This window comes from Marmota flaviventris, chromosome 15 (assembly GCF_047511675.1).
Source record: "Marmota flaviventris isolate mMarFla1 chromosome 15, mMarFla1.hap1, whole genome shotgun sequence".
In the NCBI taxonomy this organism is placed as follows: domain Eukaryota; kingdom Metazoa; phylum Chordata; class Mammalia; order Rodentia; family Sciuridae; genus Marmota; species Marmota flaviventris.
Window position 1 is genome coordinate 81,572,807 of NC_092512.1, and position 16,461 is coordinate 81,589,267.

A 16,461-nucleotide genomic window follows, 5' to 3' on the forward strand; every position below is an offset into this window, starting at 1 on the left:
GTAAGTCTGGCACAGACAGGAGAAAAAAATACAGGGAGTTCTCCCTTCAGGAATGCTGTGAAAGTCATGCATTGGCTTTGACAACTTACACTAGCACTTCAGTAGTTCTAAAGGCTAGCAAAGATCTGGTGTTGAGCCAGGAAAGGAGAAAAAAGACTTTAACAATGCCCCCAAGATAAATAAGTGTGAGGCTCCCTCTTACTCCATACCAGGCAGGAGTTAGGTGGACCCTGGGTAAGGAAGATCTCTCTACAAAGCTGTGGGACAAAGATAATTCTTCAACTATCTTTATTTTAGAGTTTTTTCTTAAATCTTCAAATTGCTACAACTTAAGAAAATAGAACTTGCATGTAAAACAAAGGATTAGGAATAAATAATTTTAATTGTCCTTTCCAAGTAAAAAATCAAGTCTGTCTTTATTGTGCTAGTACTTTATTCGCATGTCTCATCTACCTGATTGGATCACAGGCATATCTGGTGACATCTCTTAAAAACATACTAATTTAAGTGTTCTTATGAGAACACTCTGATGGTGATGAAGAACATGTCACTTTATTCCTAGTTTATTTTTTTTTAATTCACTTTGGATTCCATTGACTCACTACTAGTAGAAACATCCCACATGTCTTCTCCAAATACAACAAACAAAAACTCTTATTCTCAAAAGAAAGTTACACAATACAGATGAGCAGCTTCCAAATTTTCCAAACTGGTTCTCCCCAGTCAACTGGGTAGTAAATGTGATTTACCTATGACATTCTACAGAGGTTCAATCTCCTTTCCATCTGAGAGCAGGATCTGTAGGGGTTCAGTTCCCTTTCGAGTTAGATACACTGAAAAGAGCCAGGGCAGGGCTCTCTCTGTGTTCTGGCAGCCTTTCATTAATGGGCACACCCATCTTGGAGGTTAATCCTCTTATCCTCACTGGCACACTTCATGCGGAACACTCTTGGCTTTCAATGTCATTGTGTCAAATCAGTATCTTCCCTAGGGCTCATGGGAGACTTTGCTCCAGCATACAGTCTATTCTGATGCCCATGAATTCCACTTTGGTGCATGCCATGGAAATGATGCATACAAGGTGGCTCTGTAATTTGAGTCCTCCATATGCAGAGGTGACCAAGTCATAGCTTATGTGACTGAATATATTAAAGAATGCCTTTTTATTTTCCTGTATTATAACTTGATACATGTGTATTATCACCTTCAGAAATGAAAGAAATTTTTATTGTATGTGGAGTCATCATTGTTATCTTGTGTCTGTGCATGGTATCCCTAGTCTCTGTAGAATACACCTGGATGGGAAGGGTACTGTAGTCAAAGAAAAGATTAGGAGGCTAGGCCCACAGTATATGACAGATTCCCACCACTGTAGCAAGTACCTGAAATAATCAGCTTATTTTAAAAAAAAGTTATTTTGGCCTACATTTTTTGAGGTTTCAGTCCATAGTCAGTTGGCACTTGGCTTTGGAGTCTGTAGCAAGACAGCACATCATGGGGTGGGGGTAGTGGCCACTATGGTAACTGAGAAGTAGAGACAGAGAAAGAGAAAGAGACTGGTATTTTACAATCCCCTAAAAAATTATGCTTCCAAAACCCTAGAACTTCCCAGTAGGGCCTCACCTTAAAGGCCCAACACTTCCCAACAGTACCAAGCTGAGGACTATGTCTTTAACAAATGGGCCTTTGAAGGACATTACAAATCCAAACCATGGTACTTGGAAAGCTCACAGTTCCCAAGAGGGCTTGGGTTTATCCGGTGGCTTTGGAGTCGCTGTCAAGCACTAAAGAACTTGCAGCTGAACTTTGGGAACACTATGGTATGCATGTATTTGGGATTGAGAATTCAAGGTATACTCATGGGATCAACTAAGCTACTTTAAAATCTCCCTCAACCATAGCTTCTAGCCAAGGGGAATTCACTCTTGAGGTCACCATAAGATAAAAACCCCAAACTAGGAATCGGGGAGACCAAGGTGCACACATTTGTGCTTTCTATGGTAAGATAACAGGATGTGTCACTCGGAATTGTAGGGTTAAAGTCATCCTTTGCATTTGCTCTAAAATTACTAAAGCCAAGATATCTTGTATCTTTTGTTATTTTTTTTCCCTACGAGCGAGAAGTCACATCTCATTTTCCTCAGTCTTCGAGTAGTGCACTGACTTCTCTCCCAATGTGATTCTGCCCAGGTGTGAAGTGTAAGAGTGAAAGCCAAGATGGAATAAACAGGATGGATGCCCTGAGAAAAATAAACTCCCTCGGCATTAAACCTTGCCATTACACCAGGTGGAGCAGGCCACAGTACTGAGTCACATGTGAGTTTTGAAATAGATATCAAAATAGAGATCCAGTAACAACCTTCAGGAACAGTTTACAGAAGCAGACAAATCACACTTTCAAATCAAGGGTGACTTGCTGCAGTCACCATGAGGGCTACCTGCTGGAGTCTTCTACTAGCAACCAGCACATTTCGGATGCCCATCTGCAATACCAAGAAGATTCCCACCTTTAAGTAATCTCTTGTTGCCCAGCCCCCTCCCCCATAGGCCAAAAAAGTAAAAAATAAAATAAGGAAAGTGTTGCACCAGACTGTTGAGGTCCCCACTTGCTCTGGTGTCCTATAGTTTCATTCCATTTCACTTTCCTCTTAAGGCTCCGATTCCATCTGCAGTTTTCCGAAGTGAAATGGCTGGCTCTAGATCATCATTGACTTCTCATCAATATAATTCCACAGACTCAAGAAAGCCGGAAGGATCAGGATTGTTCTCATATCCTTAACTCTCATGCATAATTGCTCTCAAAGGATTTTTAAGAGTCTCCAGTCTTGTCTGGGACAGTGCAATAATGAATTCCATTCTCCCAATAGAGTTTGGGTTCGTGTGTCTGTGCTGGAGCAGGAAGAAGGCAAGGCTCGGATGACAAAGGGACCAGTCAATCTCTTCTGCAGTCAGCCAATCACTCTGAATTCTGGCAAGAGTTGCGTTAACAACAACTTCCATGTCAGGCTTTCATACTCTTCTGCTACCAGGTGAAATGAAACATCATCAGCTCACCTAGCCATTGGGGCCATGACGGCATGTTCCTTAGTGACAGCCAAAGGTTTACATACAAGGACAGGGTATTGATGTTCGAAAGGAACAATTGTGTATAATATTTCTTTCCTAGTGTCATTCTGGCTTAGAGGTTAGTTGGGTCCTTTTTAAATGCAGGCCAGAAATACTCTGAGGAAAAATAAATCATTCTACCTGTGGAGTTGGAATGTTCCCTGGTAAAATGTTGGAAAGACTCTGAAAATCTACTCTTCATGCTTCAGAAGTTCCGAGAGAAACATGGTCTAGCCCCTACTGCCTAACAGCACTTCGGGAAAGCCACAATTGACTTTTACTAACAGGACTACTTTCCAGAATCTCCACAGCATTTTGGGGGTGCTCAGCCAAAAGGCACATGTAGTGCTAAGAGCTGTGCTGTACTTAGAATCAACACTCCTTTCCCGCAGCTAAGGGTTTCTTGCAGGGTCAGGTTTGGTAGTGGTCATTATTTCTGAGTATGCTCTTCCTCAGAATGTGCTTCGGGTCCTTTTTGTAAAGAAGAATGCAGACCAACCTATTGAACAAGCTTACCAAATATGTCCACTCATGTGAACAAACAAAGGCTTATGCTGGGAAGGCACACAAAACACACACAGGCACAAACACACATGCATGCTCACTCCCACACATAGGAGAGTGTGGTGGCTTGGATACAAGGGGTCCCACAGAAGCTGCTATATTAAGGCAGGCATGATTGAAGGTAAGATGATGGGATTGTGAGAGCTGTCATCTAATCTGTCCATCTTAGTTTGCGTGGACTAACAGGGTGGTAACTGTGGGCAGGTGGGGCATGACATGACTGGAGAAGGTGGGTCCCTGGGAGTAAGCCCTGGAAGGATTCATCCTTGCTGTGGCTCCTTCCCCTTTGTCTCTCTGCCAGCACTCCTCTGCCACACCCTTCGGCCGCAAGGCTCCACCTCACCTCTGACCCAAAGCGATAGAACTGGCCAACCATAGAATAAACCTCTAGGGTCATAAGCCAAAATAAACATTTCCTCCTCTAAGTTATTCTTCTAGGGTATGTTGGTCACAGAGTGGAAACGCTTAGAGAAAGGTTCAGGTGGATAAAACTCTTCCATTTTATTTGGAAAAAAAATGATTCTTCTTGGGTTTATTTTTTCCCCACATAATGCCATTAATGACTAAGGTAACAAAGATTACCGCTCCTATCGCAACGCCATATGAGACTTACAGAATAAGAATGAATGATCTGCTCCTTTTTTGGCAGACCAAAAGACAATGGCGACTACCTAGTTAAGCACTCAGGGTTCCATTTCAAGTGTCTTTAAGAAGTCACTCCCCAAACCTGAAGGCAAGTGGCATTCATCTGAAATCAAACAACCATGACTCTGGTTACTGAAGAAAAGAGGAGTCACAGAACAGAGATAATGATGAGTAGCGATGACAGATTAGAATCTCCATATGTAAATATTCTCTGACAGGGATAAAGGAGTAGGAAGGCAAATTCTCAAACAGTTCATGCTTTATAGAAGTCACCCTCATGACGTTAATATGGTTATAACAGAGTAGTGAAATCCATAGGATTTGAAATTAAATGGATCCAGATTCAAATCCATCCATCCTTCACTAACAATGTTATTAGACCAGGACTATTAATTTGTCTGTATTTTCCTGTCTTCTGTAAATAAGGATAACATCTGCTTTTCAAGACTAACAATTTTTTGAGGGATTCATTAAAATAATGCATGTGAACTGCTCGGCATAATGGCCAGCTCATATTAGTCATTCAAGAGTGGTTGTCCTTGTCATTAACCATAATTCCTTGAACTGATGAACACTAAATGTCCTTCAGCAACCTTAGCAGATTAGAGTGGTGTAACAGAGCCTTCAGGTCAAGTTCATAAGCGTTGGAATCAAGCAGAGTAGAAATCCTAACTCCATCCTGGCTTTCATTCTGAATGTCCCAGAAGAACTCCACTCAGGCTTGGTTCCCTGTCTTTAATATAAGTTTAACTCATAGATCATTATGGGAATACAGGGATTAAGTCATGTGGCTTGTTTAGTTCTTGGTAAAATTCTAAATGTTTTTGCCTACTTCATTCTCCGTGGCTGCTCAGACTGATGAACATCATACTTGCCTGTTTTATAAAGTGAACAGAATTTGTTCTATAAATGTCATATATATTTCTACAAACACTTTATTTTTAATTATAAATGAAATGAATTTGCTTAAAAATCATTTTTTGTGAATTTTATTTATGTGTTTTTATAAATTTATGTATTTTAATACATTTTTTAAAAAACAATGTTCATCTGAATGAAACAATTGCAAAATATCAGGTCACTTAGTATAAGCAAATCAGTCCATTTTCCACTAGGTGGCAGGCCTTGTTAAAAAGTTACGGAAAAGAAAAGAAGGCCACGGGTACTCCAAAATTGACCAATAGGGGTCTCTTCGCCACCACATATCCCTGAGAGGATGTATAAAATACAAATACATTCAACATTTTCCAGTCTTTCTTGCTCATTTTGCAGATAAGATCATCACCACTTTCCATAAGGTACAACAAGAACACTTAAGAGATGAATATCTTTTACTGTGCATGATGCACTAACCATATTAAATCCACCCAAAGGGAAATGAGATTATAAAAACACAACTAGCAATAAGATTCCAAATACAAGTGATTTGGCAGAAAATAGATCTCATTAAAATGCTGTTCTCAGGGTAAACAAGGCTTTCTGTTTGAAATGGCCTCAAAACTTTGATGATCATATGGGATGGCACTAATTGAGCTAAAAAAATTAGAGCCATCTTCAGAAAGACACACAAGGCCAGTGCTATTAGCCTGGTGACGGTGGCTATGAGAATACACAGGAAATAATGGGGACTCCTAAATAGCAGGGGGGCACTCTGACATCATTTTTTTGTTACTATTGTTGCTAACCTTAATTTAGAAAAGTACACACACACGTTCATATAGGGCATCATTGAATAGATATGCTATGTATGTTGAGTGTGTAAGTGAGTTCCATTCACACCCTTGCACTCTCCTTACTCACAATATACCAGTACAATCCTATGCTTACTCCAATATATTTCCCTTTTATATTGGGAAATACTTGAACTTCAATCATTCTGAAGAAAATTAAAGATGCCCATTAAACATAATGTACAGATAAAGAAGCCCAGGCACTAAAAGGAGACATCTATTTCTATGCTCTTAGGGAATGGTTTACTTTGTTCTGAAAATGATTTAAATTGTGAATTAGGAAATTCAAATATATATATCTGTGTATATATACAGATGCATTCATGTACAAACCAAAACTAGTCTCACATCTTTGTTATTCAAACTTCAGTTACTATAATTAACATGTGTTCCTATTTAAATATTTTTTAAATTTAATACATTATAATATTCAGAGATCACAATAACATTAATGGCATTTTTTAACTTCATGTCATTCAAGAGACCTAACCTGACCCTACAACCTGCCAAGGGTGATCATACCAGAAAGTGAAACTCAAAAGACTATTCATCTGGGGAGACACAGTAGAATTTTCTGCCTCTTCAGAGCTGTAGTATCTTCTTCCAGTGCTAGATTGATGCCATTTCCTACATGTGGTAGTCAGTATCCCCTCTTCTTTTTAAACACCTGAATACCTAAATGTGCACAAATTCCCATGGAAGTTAATACAATGTGCATCCCCAAACCTCATGAATCTAATGTATTTTCTTATTATGCAGGGCAAGAAGATGTCTTTGTGAAGAAGACTGAGTCCATGGGTCCAGGGAGACTGTGGAGAATGTTCCAAAAATTTTAACTTTCAAAGTTTTCCTCAACTTATCCTGGTCATCTTCTTCAGAAAACACTGGAAATGAGAGGCTGTCAGGTCAAGTCAGAGACTTATCAAGGCACATAGCAATTAAGGAATTAGATGGCATGAGCCTTTACGAACCCATGCAACACAAAGAATTAATCCCATTGAAGACACAGATAGGAAAGTACCATCCAGTGCGGCTGAAGGAGTGTTTTGTAAGCCCGCATAGAAAAGGCCACTGGAGTTCCTCATTTCTTCATACTGCTCCACACTAAACCGTGTAGAGCCCTAAGGCAGGGTCAATGCTCCCCAGCTTCACCCTGGCTGGGTTGTAGTTCTCAGAACAAATATCTCATCTTTTATAATTAACTTCTCCAATCTGCCTAGTTATGTAACATCAGTTTCTCACCAGCCCAGGACAGACTCCCAGCAATAGCAAAACCTAACTTGAGTTATTTTATTCATTTTTCCCTCCACCATTTGATTGCCTTTTATTAGGTTTTAAAATGAAGCATTTAATACCCAGTGTCTGCCTGGACTGATTTCTGCCCCTGAGCCAGAGAGACTCTTTTACTCATTGACCAAGGCCAGCTTGTCCATGTGAGCATTCTGGCTGGCAGGAAAGGAGACCTCCCTTGTCTTGTCTTAGCAGAGTCTGCACAGCTGGCCTTTGGGTGTGCCCTTGACTTCCCTTCTTGCGTTTTTTAACACATCATTCAGGCGCCAAGTGCCCTCTGCTGTGTCTGAGCAGAGCACCTGTTTAGTGTGACTCACACTATCAACGCGCAGACTCTCCCTGCTCTGACAGCGGACCAGACCTCACACAGGTATAGGTCTGACGAGCTAGCACGCGGATCTGTGTAATGGTATGTCTCAACCACAATCCTGAGCACCCTCCGCTCATTGCAGTAGGTGGGGCAACACATTCTGACTCTGTTTTGTGGGGTGCGACCCCCCCTACCCTAGCTACATATGGAAGAGGTTCAGCTGGATTATGTCTCTATGATTCAAATTCAAGTTTGTTTTGTATTTTCCCCAGGCATAGTGAATTACTGCTAACCTTTTTTTAACGGATGGTAAATATACACATTTTAGCAGAATATCATGTGTGTTATAACTACCAGAAAAATACCAAAAACATTCTCTAATACCCTTCCCTGTTGTGGATAGGCTGTATGGAGTGAAAGTGGGGAATAAATGGCCATGATGATTTGTGTTTTCTTAACTACATTTGATCTCTAATGAAATGTGTGTTCTGTAGAAAATGGGGTGGAAAGGATCAGGACTCTTGTTTCAATAAATCTGGTGCTCAAATCTGAACAAACCCTCACAAATAAAGTACAAGCTTGGAATCCTGGCTCTGATTGATATTCCAGGTTATAGTTGGTGGTGAATTTTAATGTGTATTCATATTTTCCTGTCTCCTACAGATATGTTCCCTTACCATAAGGATTCATCTAAATTTGGTTCTGTGTTTGACATTTCAATAAGTGACGGCTGGAAGGAAAAAGAGGAATCCTTGAAATGAGCTCAGGAAGCCTGTGACTCCCCCCCCCCCATCCCCCCTCCTCTGGCACATACTTGTTTTCTCATCCCCAAGATTAAGAAGTTATGCGTCTGACAATGCACTTTTCTTTTACAAGTCTTGACATCACCACTGTTATTTTCTTTTTCACTTTTTTTTTTCCTTCCAGCACCTGTTAGAAACAAGAGTAGGGTGGTCTTCATGCAAATTTCTTCTCTCCTTTTTTTTCTTGGAGCAAGAGGTAGGGTGGAAAGTGTGAAAGAGAGATGCTTAAAAAATGTAGAATTTTATTTTTAAAAGGTCGCCCTTTAGAATTATTTTTAGATTTAAAACTATACACAAAAATGAAAGTGTTTGGCTGGTTACTAGACTAGTTTCTTTAACTTTAACCAAAAAGTACTCAAAAAGGGTATCCTTTAATTTATTTTTTATTTTATTTTAAAGGCACGGCAGGAAATTGGCAGACAGTGAGAGGGATTTTGATGACTTTTTTACGCTGGAAAAAAAAAAACAGCACCAATTAAAACCAGATCAATATTTTAAAGAAATAATCACCTCAAAGACTCATACATGGTTTGTTTTTTTTTATTTCATGAAAATACATCGTGATACATGAAAAGATAAGAACTCTTGTCAAAGGGGGTCGTGAGAGAACTGGCCAGGATTCCTGATGACAGCTTCCCTATTGTTCCCCTCTCTGCCAGCCTTCCTTTTTATCTTTTTGCAGTTTTCCAGTTCCTCGGATAAGCAGGTCTTTGATGGGCTACAAGGCATTTCTTTCAAGCCACCGTAGCTAATAGGGTGACAAGATTACTCAGTTTCCCTAAGGAAGCGCCCTCGGGCTTTGCCAGAGCCTTGGGGGACACCAAGTAGGTCCTGAGCACTAGAGCGCCCGCGGGGACTGTTCCAGGCCTGGGCAGCGCGGCTGCAGGAGCGCCCTCCTAGCTCAGGGACGCTTTCTGTCTTCACTCCCCTACCTCCCCCCCCCCAAAAAAAAAAAAAAAAAAAAATCCAAGAGTTCATTATTTGGTCCGCGTGCAAATAAAACGTCCGAATGCCACTTCCAAATATAGGCTCTCACGGACACTAGAGGCCGACCCGGTATCTGGGAGGACGGCCTTTCCTTCCTCTGGCCGACCCGCAGTCCCTTTGCAGACGCGGTACCCCCCCCACATCTGGAGGCCAGGCCGGTTTTAGGCAGAAATCGCAGCTCCTTCAACCCTTCTAGGTCTCGGAGAGCACGAGTAACTGGCAGAGATGAAGCCATGAAATTTTTTTCCTCTTTCGAAAAATACCTAAAACACTTTTTCCCCCCATCTTCATTGAGATCCAGAAAAACAGTCCATTTTGAACCAGAATAATTTAGTCTGACAACAGATTCTTCCTCTGTTCACAGCTGTCCCAGGGGGAGGAGTTGAAATCTGAACCTCTCCGCTGTGATTGGATCCTTCTTGCAAAAGAGAGAGAGGGGGAGAAGAAAAAAAAAAAAAAAAAACCCCTCCCAGCCAAAACGGGCTCAGTTCGTCAAGCAGCCGGGTGACTTCAGAGGCGCCGGCCCGTCGCCTGGCCGCACCTGAGCTCGGCCCTTTGCGGAGCCCCACCGGCCGCGATGCTGTAGGGACAGCCCGCCGCGTCCTCCCGCCGGACCGTTATCCGCGCCGGGGCGCCTCCAAGACCAGCCCGCAAGATGCCGCGCTCCTTCCTGGTCAAGAAGCATTTCAACGCCTCCAAAAAGCCAAACTACAGCGAACTGGACACACACACAGGTAAAAAAGAAAGAAAGAAAATGAAAAAAAGTCTCTCTGTAACTGTATATCTATGAATTTGTAAAAATATAAACGTGTTACTCTTCAAAGGCTATTACAAAAAGAGCAAAAAAGGCTGAGCCGTTTCCCTTTTTAGCATCGCCCTAAAAGAGCATTTTTATTCTTTTGATCATTTAGGGTAAGTTTTAATTCAAAACTTTTTGGAACTTTTAACTGACAAGGGGGAAAAAAAAAACACAACCTCCCTTCGGCTCTTGCAGCTTCATTTTTCTAAAGCTTGTATACGCACACGTAATGAATATGTGGAAGATGAACATAAAACCTAAATGTTGAATTCTTTGCTTTTTTCCTGTAATAAGTTCCGTTCCTTTGGGAGGCAGCTTGGTTTATTCATATCTCTGTAGCTAGGCTGGTAAGATGTAAGTGGTCGTTGCATGGAATGAAAAGCAACTTTTCCGTATGTTTAAAAATACTTAGATTCTTCTTCCTTGGTGGACAGAGTGAAGGCACTGGCTGACTGCACTCCCTCAAGACAGAGCATGGGATAGCTCAGGCCAGCTGTCAGACTATGTGTGCCTTAAGTACAATCGCTACACGGATGCCGTGGTGCACATGCAAAATTTTACCAATATATCTGTGCTTCTAAGTCAGTCTGTTTTCATTATAAAGTCTCGTGGGGGTTGTCAAATATTTTCCTGGTGTATATATATTTTTTTCTTTAGTTATTTTTACCTTAATCTTCTTTCCTTTTCTTTCCCCCAGTGATCATTTCCCCATATCTCTATGAGAGTTACCCCATGCCCGTCATCCCAAAACCAGAGATCCTCAGCTCGGGAGCATACAGCCCCATTACCGTGTGGACTACGACAGCTCCATTCCACTCCCCACTGCCCAATGGCCTCTCTCCTCTTTCTGGATACCCCTCATCCTTGGGGCGAATGAGTCCCCCTCCTCCATCAGACACCTCATCTAAGGACCACAGTGGCTCAGAAAGCCCCATTAGTGATGAAGAGGAAAGACTACAATCCAAGCTTTCAGATCCCCATGCCATTGAAGCTGAAAAGTTTCAGTGCAATTTATGCAATAAGACCTATTCAACTTTTTCTGGGCTGGCCAAACATAAGCAGCTGCACTGCGATGCCCAGTCTAGGAAATCTTTCAGCTGTAAATACTGTGACAAGGAATATGTGAGCCTGGGCGCCCTTAAGATGCACATTCGGACCCACACATTACCTTGTGTCTGCAAGATCTGTGGCAAGGCGTTTTCCAGACCCTGGTTGCTTCAAGGACACATTAGAACTCACACTGGTAAGAGAAAAAAACGTAGACAGGAATGTGGCTTTCTGATAGAAGGACACTCTGGGCTGGGCTGTTGGATTTGCATGGAGTAGTGACAGTGCTTTTCAAGATGGTTGATCATTGATAGGTACTTCCTGACTACTCAAAAAACTTATGAGAGCACCAGGTGTTCCACTTCTTGCTAACAACCTCTGCTCCAGAGACTGCAAACAGCATTTAGACTTTGGAAAGTAGGTGCAGGAGGTTTGGTCTCAAAGATCAGTTAGAAAATCAGAAAAGATATATTTGAATGTGTGTTCTGTGAAACTGCCCCCAGTAATCAGCAAATACAAACGTTGCTATCCTAATCAATTGATTTGGCAAATAGCTGGAGGGTTTTCTTACAGTTTTCTGTTTATTACATTCTGGCTGTGAAAGCTATCATCACTTAGTGAGTTGGATAGTTGGAACTGAATTTGATTTGTGTCTTTTGTTTCATTTTCTGCTGATTTTTTTTATTCTTAGTACAAAATCATCCTGCAGGGAGTTAAGGCATTTATATTGCCTTAGTCATAATACAGAAAGAGGGAAAAGGGGAAATATTGGGAAATGTTGTGAAGCATTCAGCATTAACTGCACCTGCTGAAGCAGAAAGCTTTAATAAGTGAAAGCCCTAGTACTTCGTGAATTATTTCTGCATGACTGGCAGCATTAATACTACTCTGGCTATGATTTTTCATACACATTTTATCTTAAAAGCCCAGATATTAACATAAGTATCTATTATGGGGAATTTAATCAGGTTTTGCTACTTCTCATTCCTTTGGCAAAATGTGATTGATATTCATTAACATTATTTGACTTTATGTTTCCTCTAAAAACACTGTCTTTTTTTTTTTTTTTTTTTTTTATCCTCTACCCTCACCCCCCAGGGGAGAAGCCTTTTTCTTGCCCTCACTGCAACAGAGCATTTGCAGACAGGTCCAACCTGAGGGCTCATCTGCAGACCCATTCTGATGTAAAGAAATACCAGTGCAAAAACTGCTCCAAAACCTTCTCCAGAATGTCTCTTCTGCACAAACATGAGGAATCTGGCTGCTGTGTAGCACACTGAGTGACGCAATCAATGTTTACTCGAACAGAATGCATTTCTTCACTCCGACGCCAAATGACAAGTAAAAGTCCAAAGGCATTTTCTCTTGTGCTTACCAACCAAATAATATGTATAGACACACACGTGCACACGTGCGTGCACACACACAGACACACACACATTAAAAGCTGCAAGAGCATGGAATCCATGTGTTTAAAGTTAATCCTTTCCATGTGAAGTTTAAAATTACTATATATTTACTGACAGCTAGATTGGGAAGATAAAAGATGAGGAACTTTCTCTTCAAAGATGAAGCACAAAGCACATTGCATCTTTTCTTACTAAGAAAGAATGCAAAGATTTACATTGCTGCCAAATCATTTCAACTGAAAGGAACAGTATTGCTTTGTAATAGTTTGTAATAGAATTTCCTATAGGGAGACGATCTGCCAGACGCTATCTCAGGTGCCTTATAAAGTATTCTAAGTTTACTTCATTACATGTCTGATGTCTGGTTGCCATCATTGAACTAAAGCCTTTTTATTTTTATTTTTTATTTTTGATTATCTGTAATGCTTTAAACTGTAATTTTAAGAAAGAGAAAAAAATAAGAACAAGAACAAAACACAAGAGAATGTATTAAAAGTATTTTTGTTTTGTTGTTTTGGCCACATGTGCCTTGGGAAAGGAGGGAAAGACTAGCTTTGAACATTCCTGGTACATGCTCCAAATATTAATTTTTAAAAGAATTTTAATGATTTTTCTGAAACTAAGTAAAATGGGAATAAGTGCAAGAGAAGATTCTTAGAAATTCAGTAATGAACTGAAACTATTTTAAATGCATACGACAGATGCAATAATACAACACCCCTTCCAAGTGCCTTTTTTAATTAACTGTATAGTTGACAAGTCAATGTAAATTTGTGTTTATTTTTATATGATTGAATGAGTTTTGTATGAAAGTGAGATGTTGTCTATAGCTATGCCTATATACAACCTGAAGAATTGTGAAATCGATGTTTCTTTTTTTAAAAAAATAATTTTCAAGGTCCTTTTTTACAATAAACTTTTTGATTTAAAATTTATTGCTTGTATAATATTCTCAGAGATTTTGTTTGCTTTTTGATTAGTGCCAAATGATTATACAAATAATTATTTTTGTGTTAGTAAGAGATAAAGTAAGTAGCATACATACATATCCAGCATTAATTTATGTTTTAGATTGTAATAAACTGCATCCTTATTTTTTTAATTTAGCAAGATAATACTGTCACATTCAAAAAATACATTGTGGTGGTAGTTTGATAGCATATCCCTTTAACAAAAATTCATACTTTCTGAGGCACTAAAAAATGGTCATGTTATTAGTAGTCAAAAATACTTTTATTTAACTCAGATTATTATGTTGAATCTATAACAACAGATAATAATCACTTATATTATCACATGAACTACTGAAACAGTATAATATTTTTAAAAGAAATATTTTTTAATGAAATGTCAGAAGAAAAAGTAGAAAATCTACATAGAAAAATACATTTACTATAAATTACACTAATTAAATCATGGGAAATTAATTCATGGGAACAAAATCCCACATTTAGGGAGATAAAATAAGTGATATATCTAATGAGATCAGGGTTAAGTAATAGATAGTTAGTTTATTTGAATGGTATTTGAACAAGTTAAGCAAGCTCCCACCCAAACCCAATATGCACTTGATCAAGTGAAAACTATATACTTTATATTCCGGCTCATATAGACTAAATGCACAGTACTGATAATGTGCAAAACTAATAATAATAGGAACTGGAATGGCTACCAATGTAAGTATTTAAATCTAAACTCCAAACTCATTATGAAAATAGTTCCTGACACTGTTAATCACTTCTTTCTGATATAATTAGAACTTGTAGAATCATATTTCTCTTTTAATGCCCTTGGGATACAAACAAAAGCTGGAACTAATATCTCAAGGATATTATTGTCAGGCTGTTAAGAAGTAATCAATAACAAATACTAACACTATTCCCTTAATGTTCACATTCATTCTATTGTTACAGTTATGTTTCTTGATCACATATAAAAGGGTTGTGTATTTGACTAAATTTTTTTAAAATTTAATATTCTAATTTTAATAATTTGGCTATCTCAGGACATATTTTTCTGAGGCAAAATTATTTAGAGCAGCAATTTGTGACTGTAAATCAAATGGCTGGTATCTCTACTGGAGCATTCTAAAGTACTAAAAAGAGCATGAAGATGGGCATTGATGGCTCACTCTGGGAATCTCAGCTATTCAAGAGGCTGAGGCAGGAGGATTTCAAGTTCAAAGTCCAAAGCTAACCCACTTAGCAAGACCCTGTCTCAAGTTAAAAAATTAAAAGAAGTGAAACTGTAACCCAGTGGTAGACTGTCCTTGGGGGTCAATACCTAGCAACCCCCAACACACATACAATTGAGCTAAGTGTATATAGTAGAGAAATAATTCCCATAAACATCTAGAAGTTTCCAGGCCAGAAACATCTTGCAAAGGAAAAATGTAAATGTGTCAAGCATTCTTGAACACACCGATTGGCTATCCCAAGTGCCACCTCTATGCCTTTTTTCTTTTCCTTGTTTGTAGATCTACAAGCAAAATTTCTTGCTTTCCCGAATTTAAAAATCAAGTTTTCTAAAAATAATAAGCTATTCATTGGTTTAAGTTTTTAGTGGAGAATTAATGGTAATATGCTTGTAAGTAGATCAACATTGTTCTTCCCATTCTGATTTCATTGTTAGTTAGATTGTTTTAGTTTCAATAAGTTATCATGAATCTGATTAGGGTATATCAGATGGTCTATAAATATGCCTCAGTTATTGTTTTAGAATTTTAAAAATTTTTATCCAGTCTTGCTCTACTCTCCTATAATACAAAGACCCCACTCAAGTGTAACTTCCTTTGAAATATTTCCCCAAATTTGCCACTTCATGCAAGCTTTATGTCATTCATTCATATTAATATATTCCAATCTTTTGTTGATATGTTTCATTTTCATGACATCACCACACAGCATATCAGTGTTTGTTGAATGACTTAATTGATAAAATAATAGAAATTGATGAAAAATCTCACAGATTTTAAAAAGTTCAAGATATTCTCCTTTATTGCAAAGAGTTCAGGTAATTTCCAAGAGATCCTCCAAGCATATTCACTGGTAAGTGTCCGAGCCTAATGATGAGAAACTTCAATGCCCAAAAAAGTGAAGGGAGGGGCAGACACAGTGCACACAGAGAACCTGAATTTTTTAAAACATGGATTTTAACAATAGCACACATGGACATATGCTTTCTGAGTATTCTTAGATTGCTTCATATAATATGAAGCAGTGTAGTCTAGCAGGAAGAGTGTAGCTAAATGCATCACATGCACTTGTTGAATCACACACATCTCACCTCTTGTTAGCTTTATGTCCTTATGTAAGCTCCTTCACTCTATCAGTTCCTAAAGTGTAAAATAGAAATCTTATCATAACAAATAAAGTACTCAACAGTCCCTTGCACTAATGAGCCTCATATATCATAATTGGCTCCCACTACGAGTATTAGATGCTTTAAAATGTACCTGCTACTGTGTTGGGAAACACAAATAAACTGAATACATGATTTTTCAGTGGTCACAGCTTTTGTATAATGTTGGCATTTCACTAATAAGAATATTAAAGTCAGAGAGGATGGATAATGGATGCAAGGAAACAAAGAGGACAAGTTACAAAACTGAAATTAAACTCTAGAGAGTTTTCTGACTCCAAAGGCTCTGCTCTTTCAATGCTGCCATGGGGCTAAGAGACTCCCCTGAACCATGCTTAACACAGTCATTTGTACATTATAGGCAGAGCTTTGCTGAGAAGGACAATCATAATGTGACCCAAGATTAAATATT

The 16,461-nt window shown here is 39.1% G+C and overlaps 1 protein-coding gene across 1 annotated transcript; it reads left to right on the plus strand.

Annotated features, from left to right (window-relative positions):
• The first annotated feature begins 9,925 nt into the window (after positions 1-9,925).
• Positions 9,926-13,586, plus strand: Snai2 (snail family transcriptional repressor 2). The gene is made up of 3 exons (XM_027932915.2): positions 9,926-10,168; positions 10,931-11,476; positions 12,379-13,586. The coding sequence occupies exons 1-3, from the start codon at positions 10,090-10,092 to the stop codon at positions 12,558-12,560; spliced, it is 807 nt and encodes a 268-aa protein (XP_027788716.1). The 5' UTR covers positions 9,926-10,089; the 3' UTR covers positions 12,561-13,586.
• Positions 13,587-16,461: the final 2,875 nt, after the last annotated feature.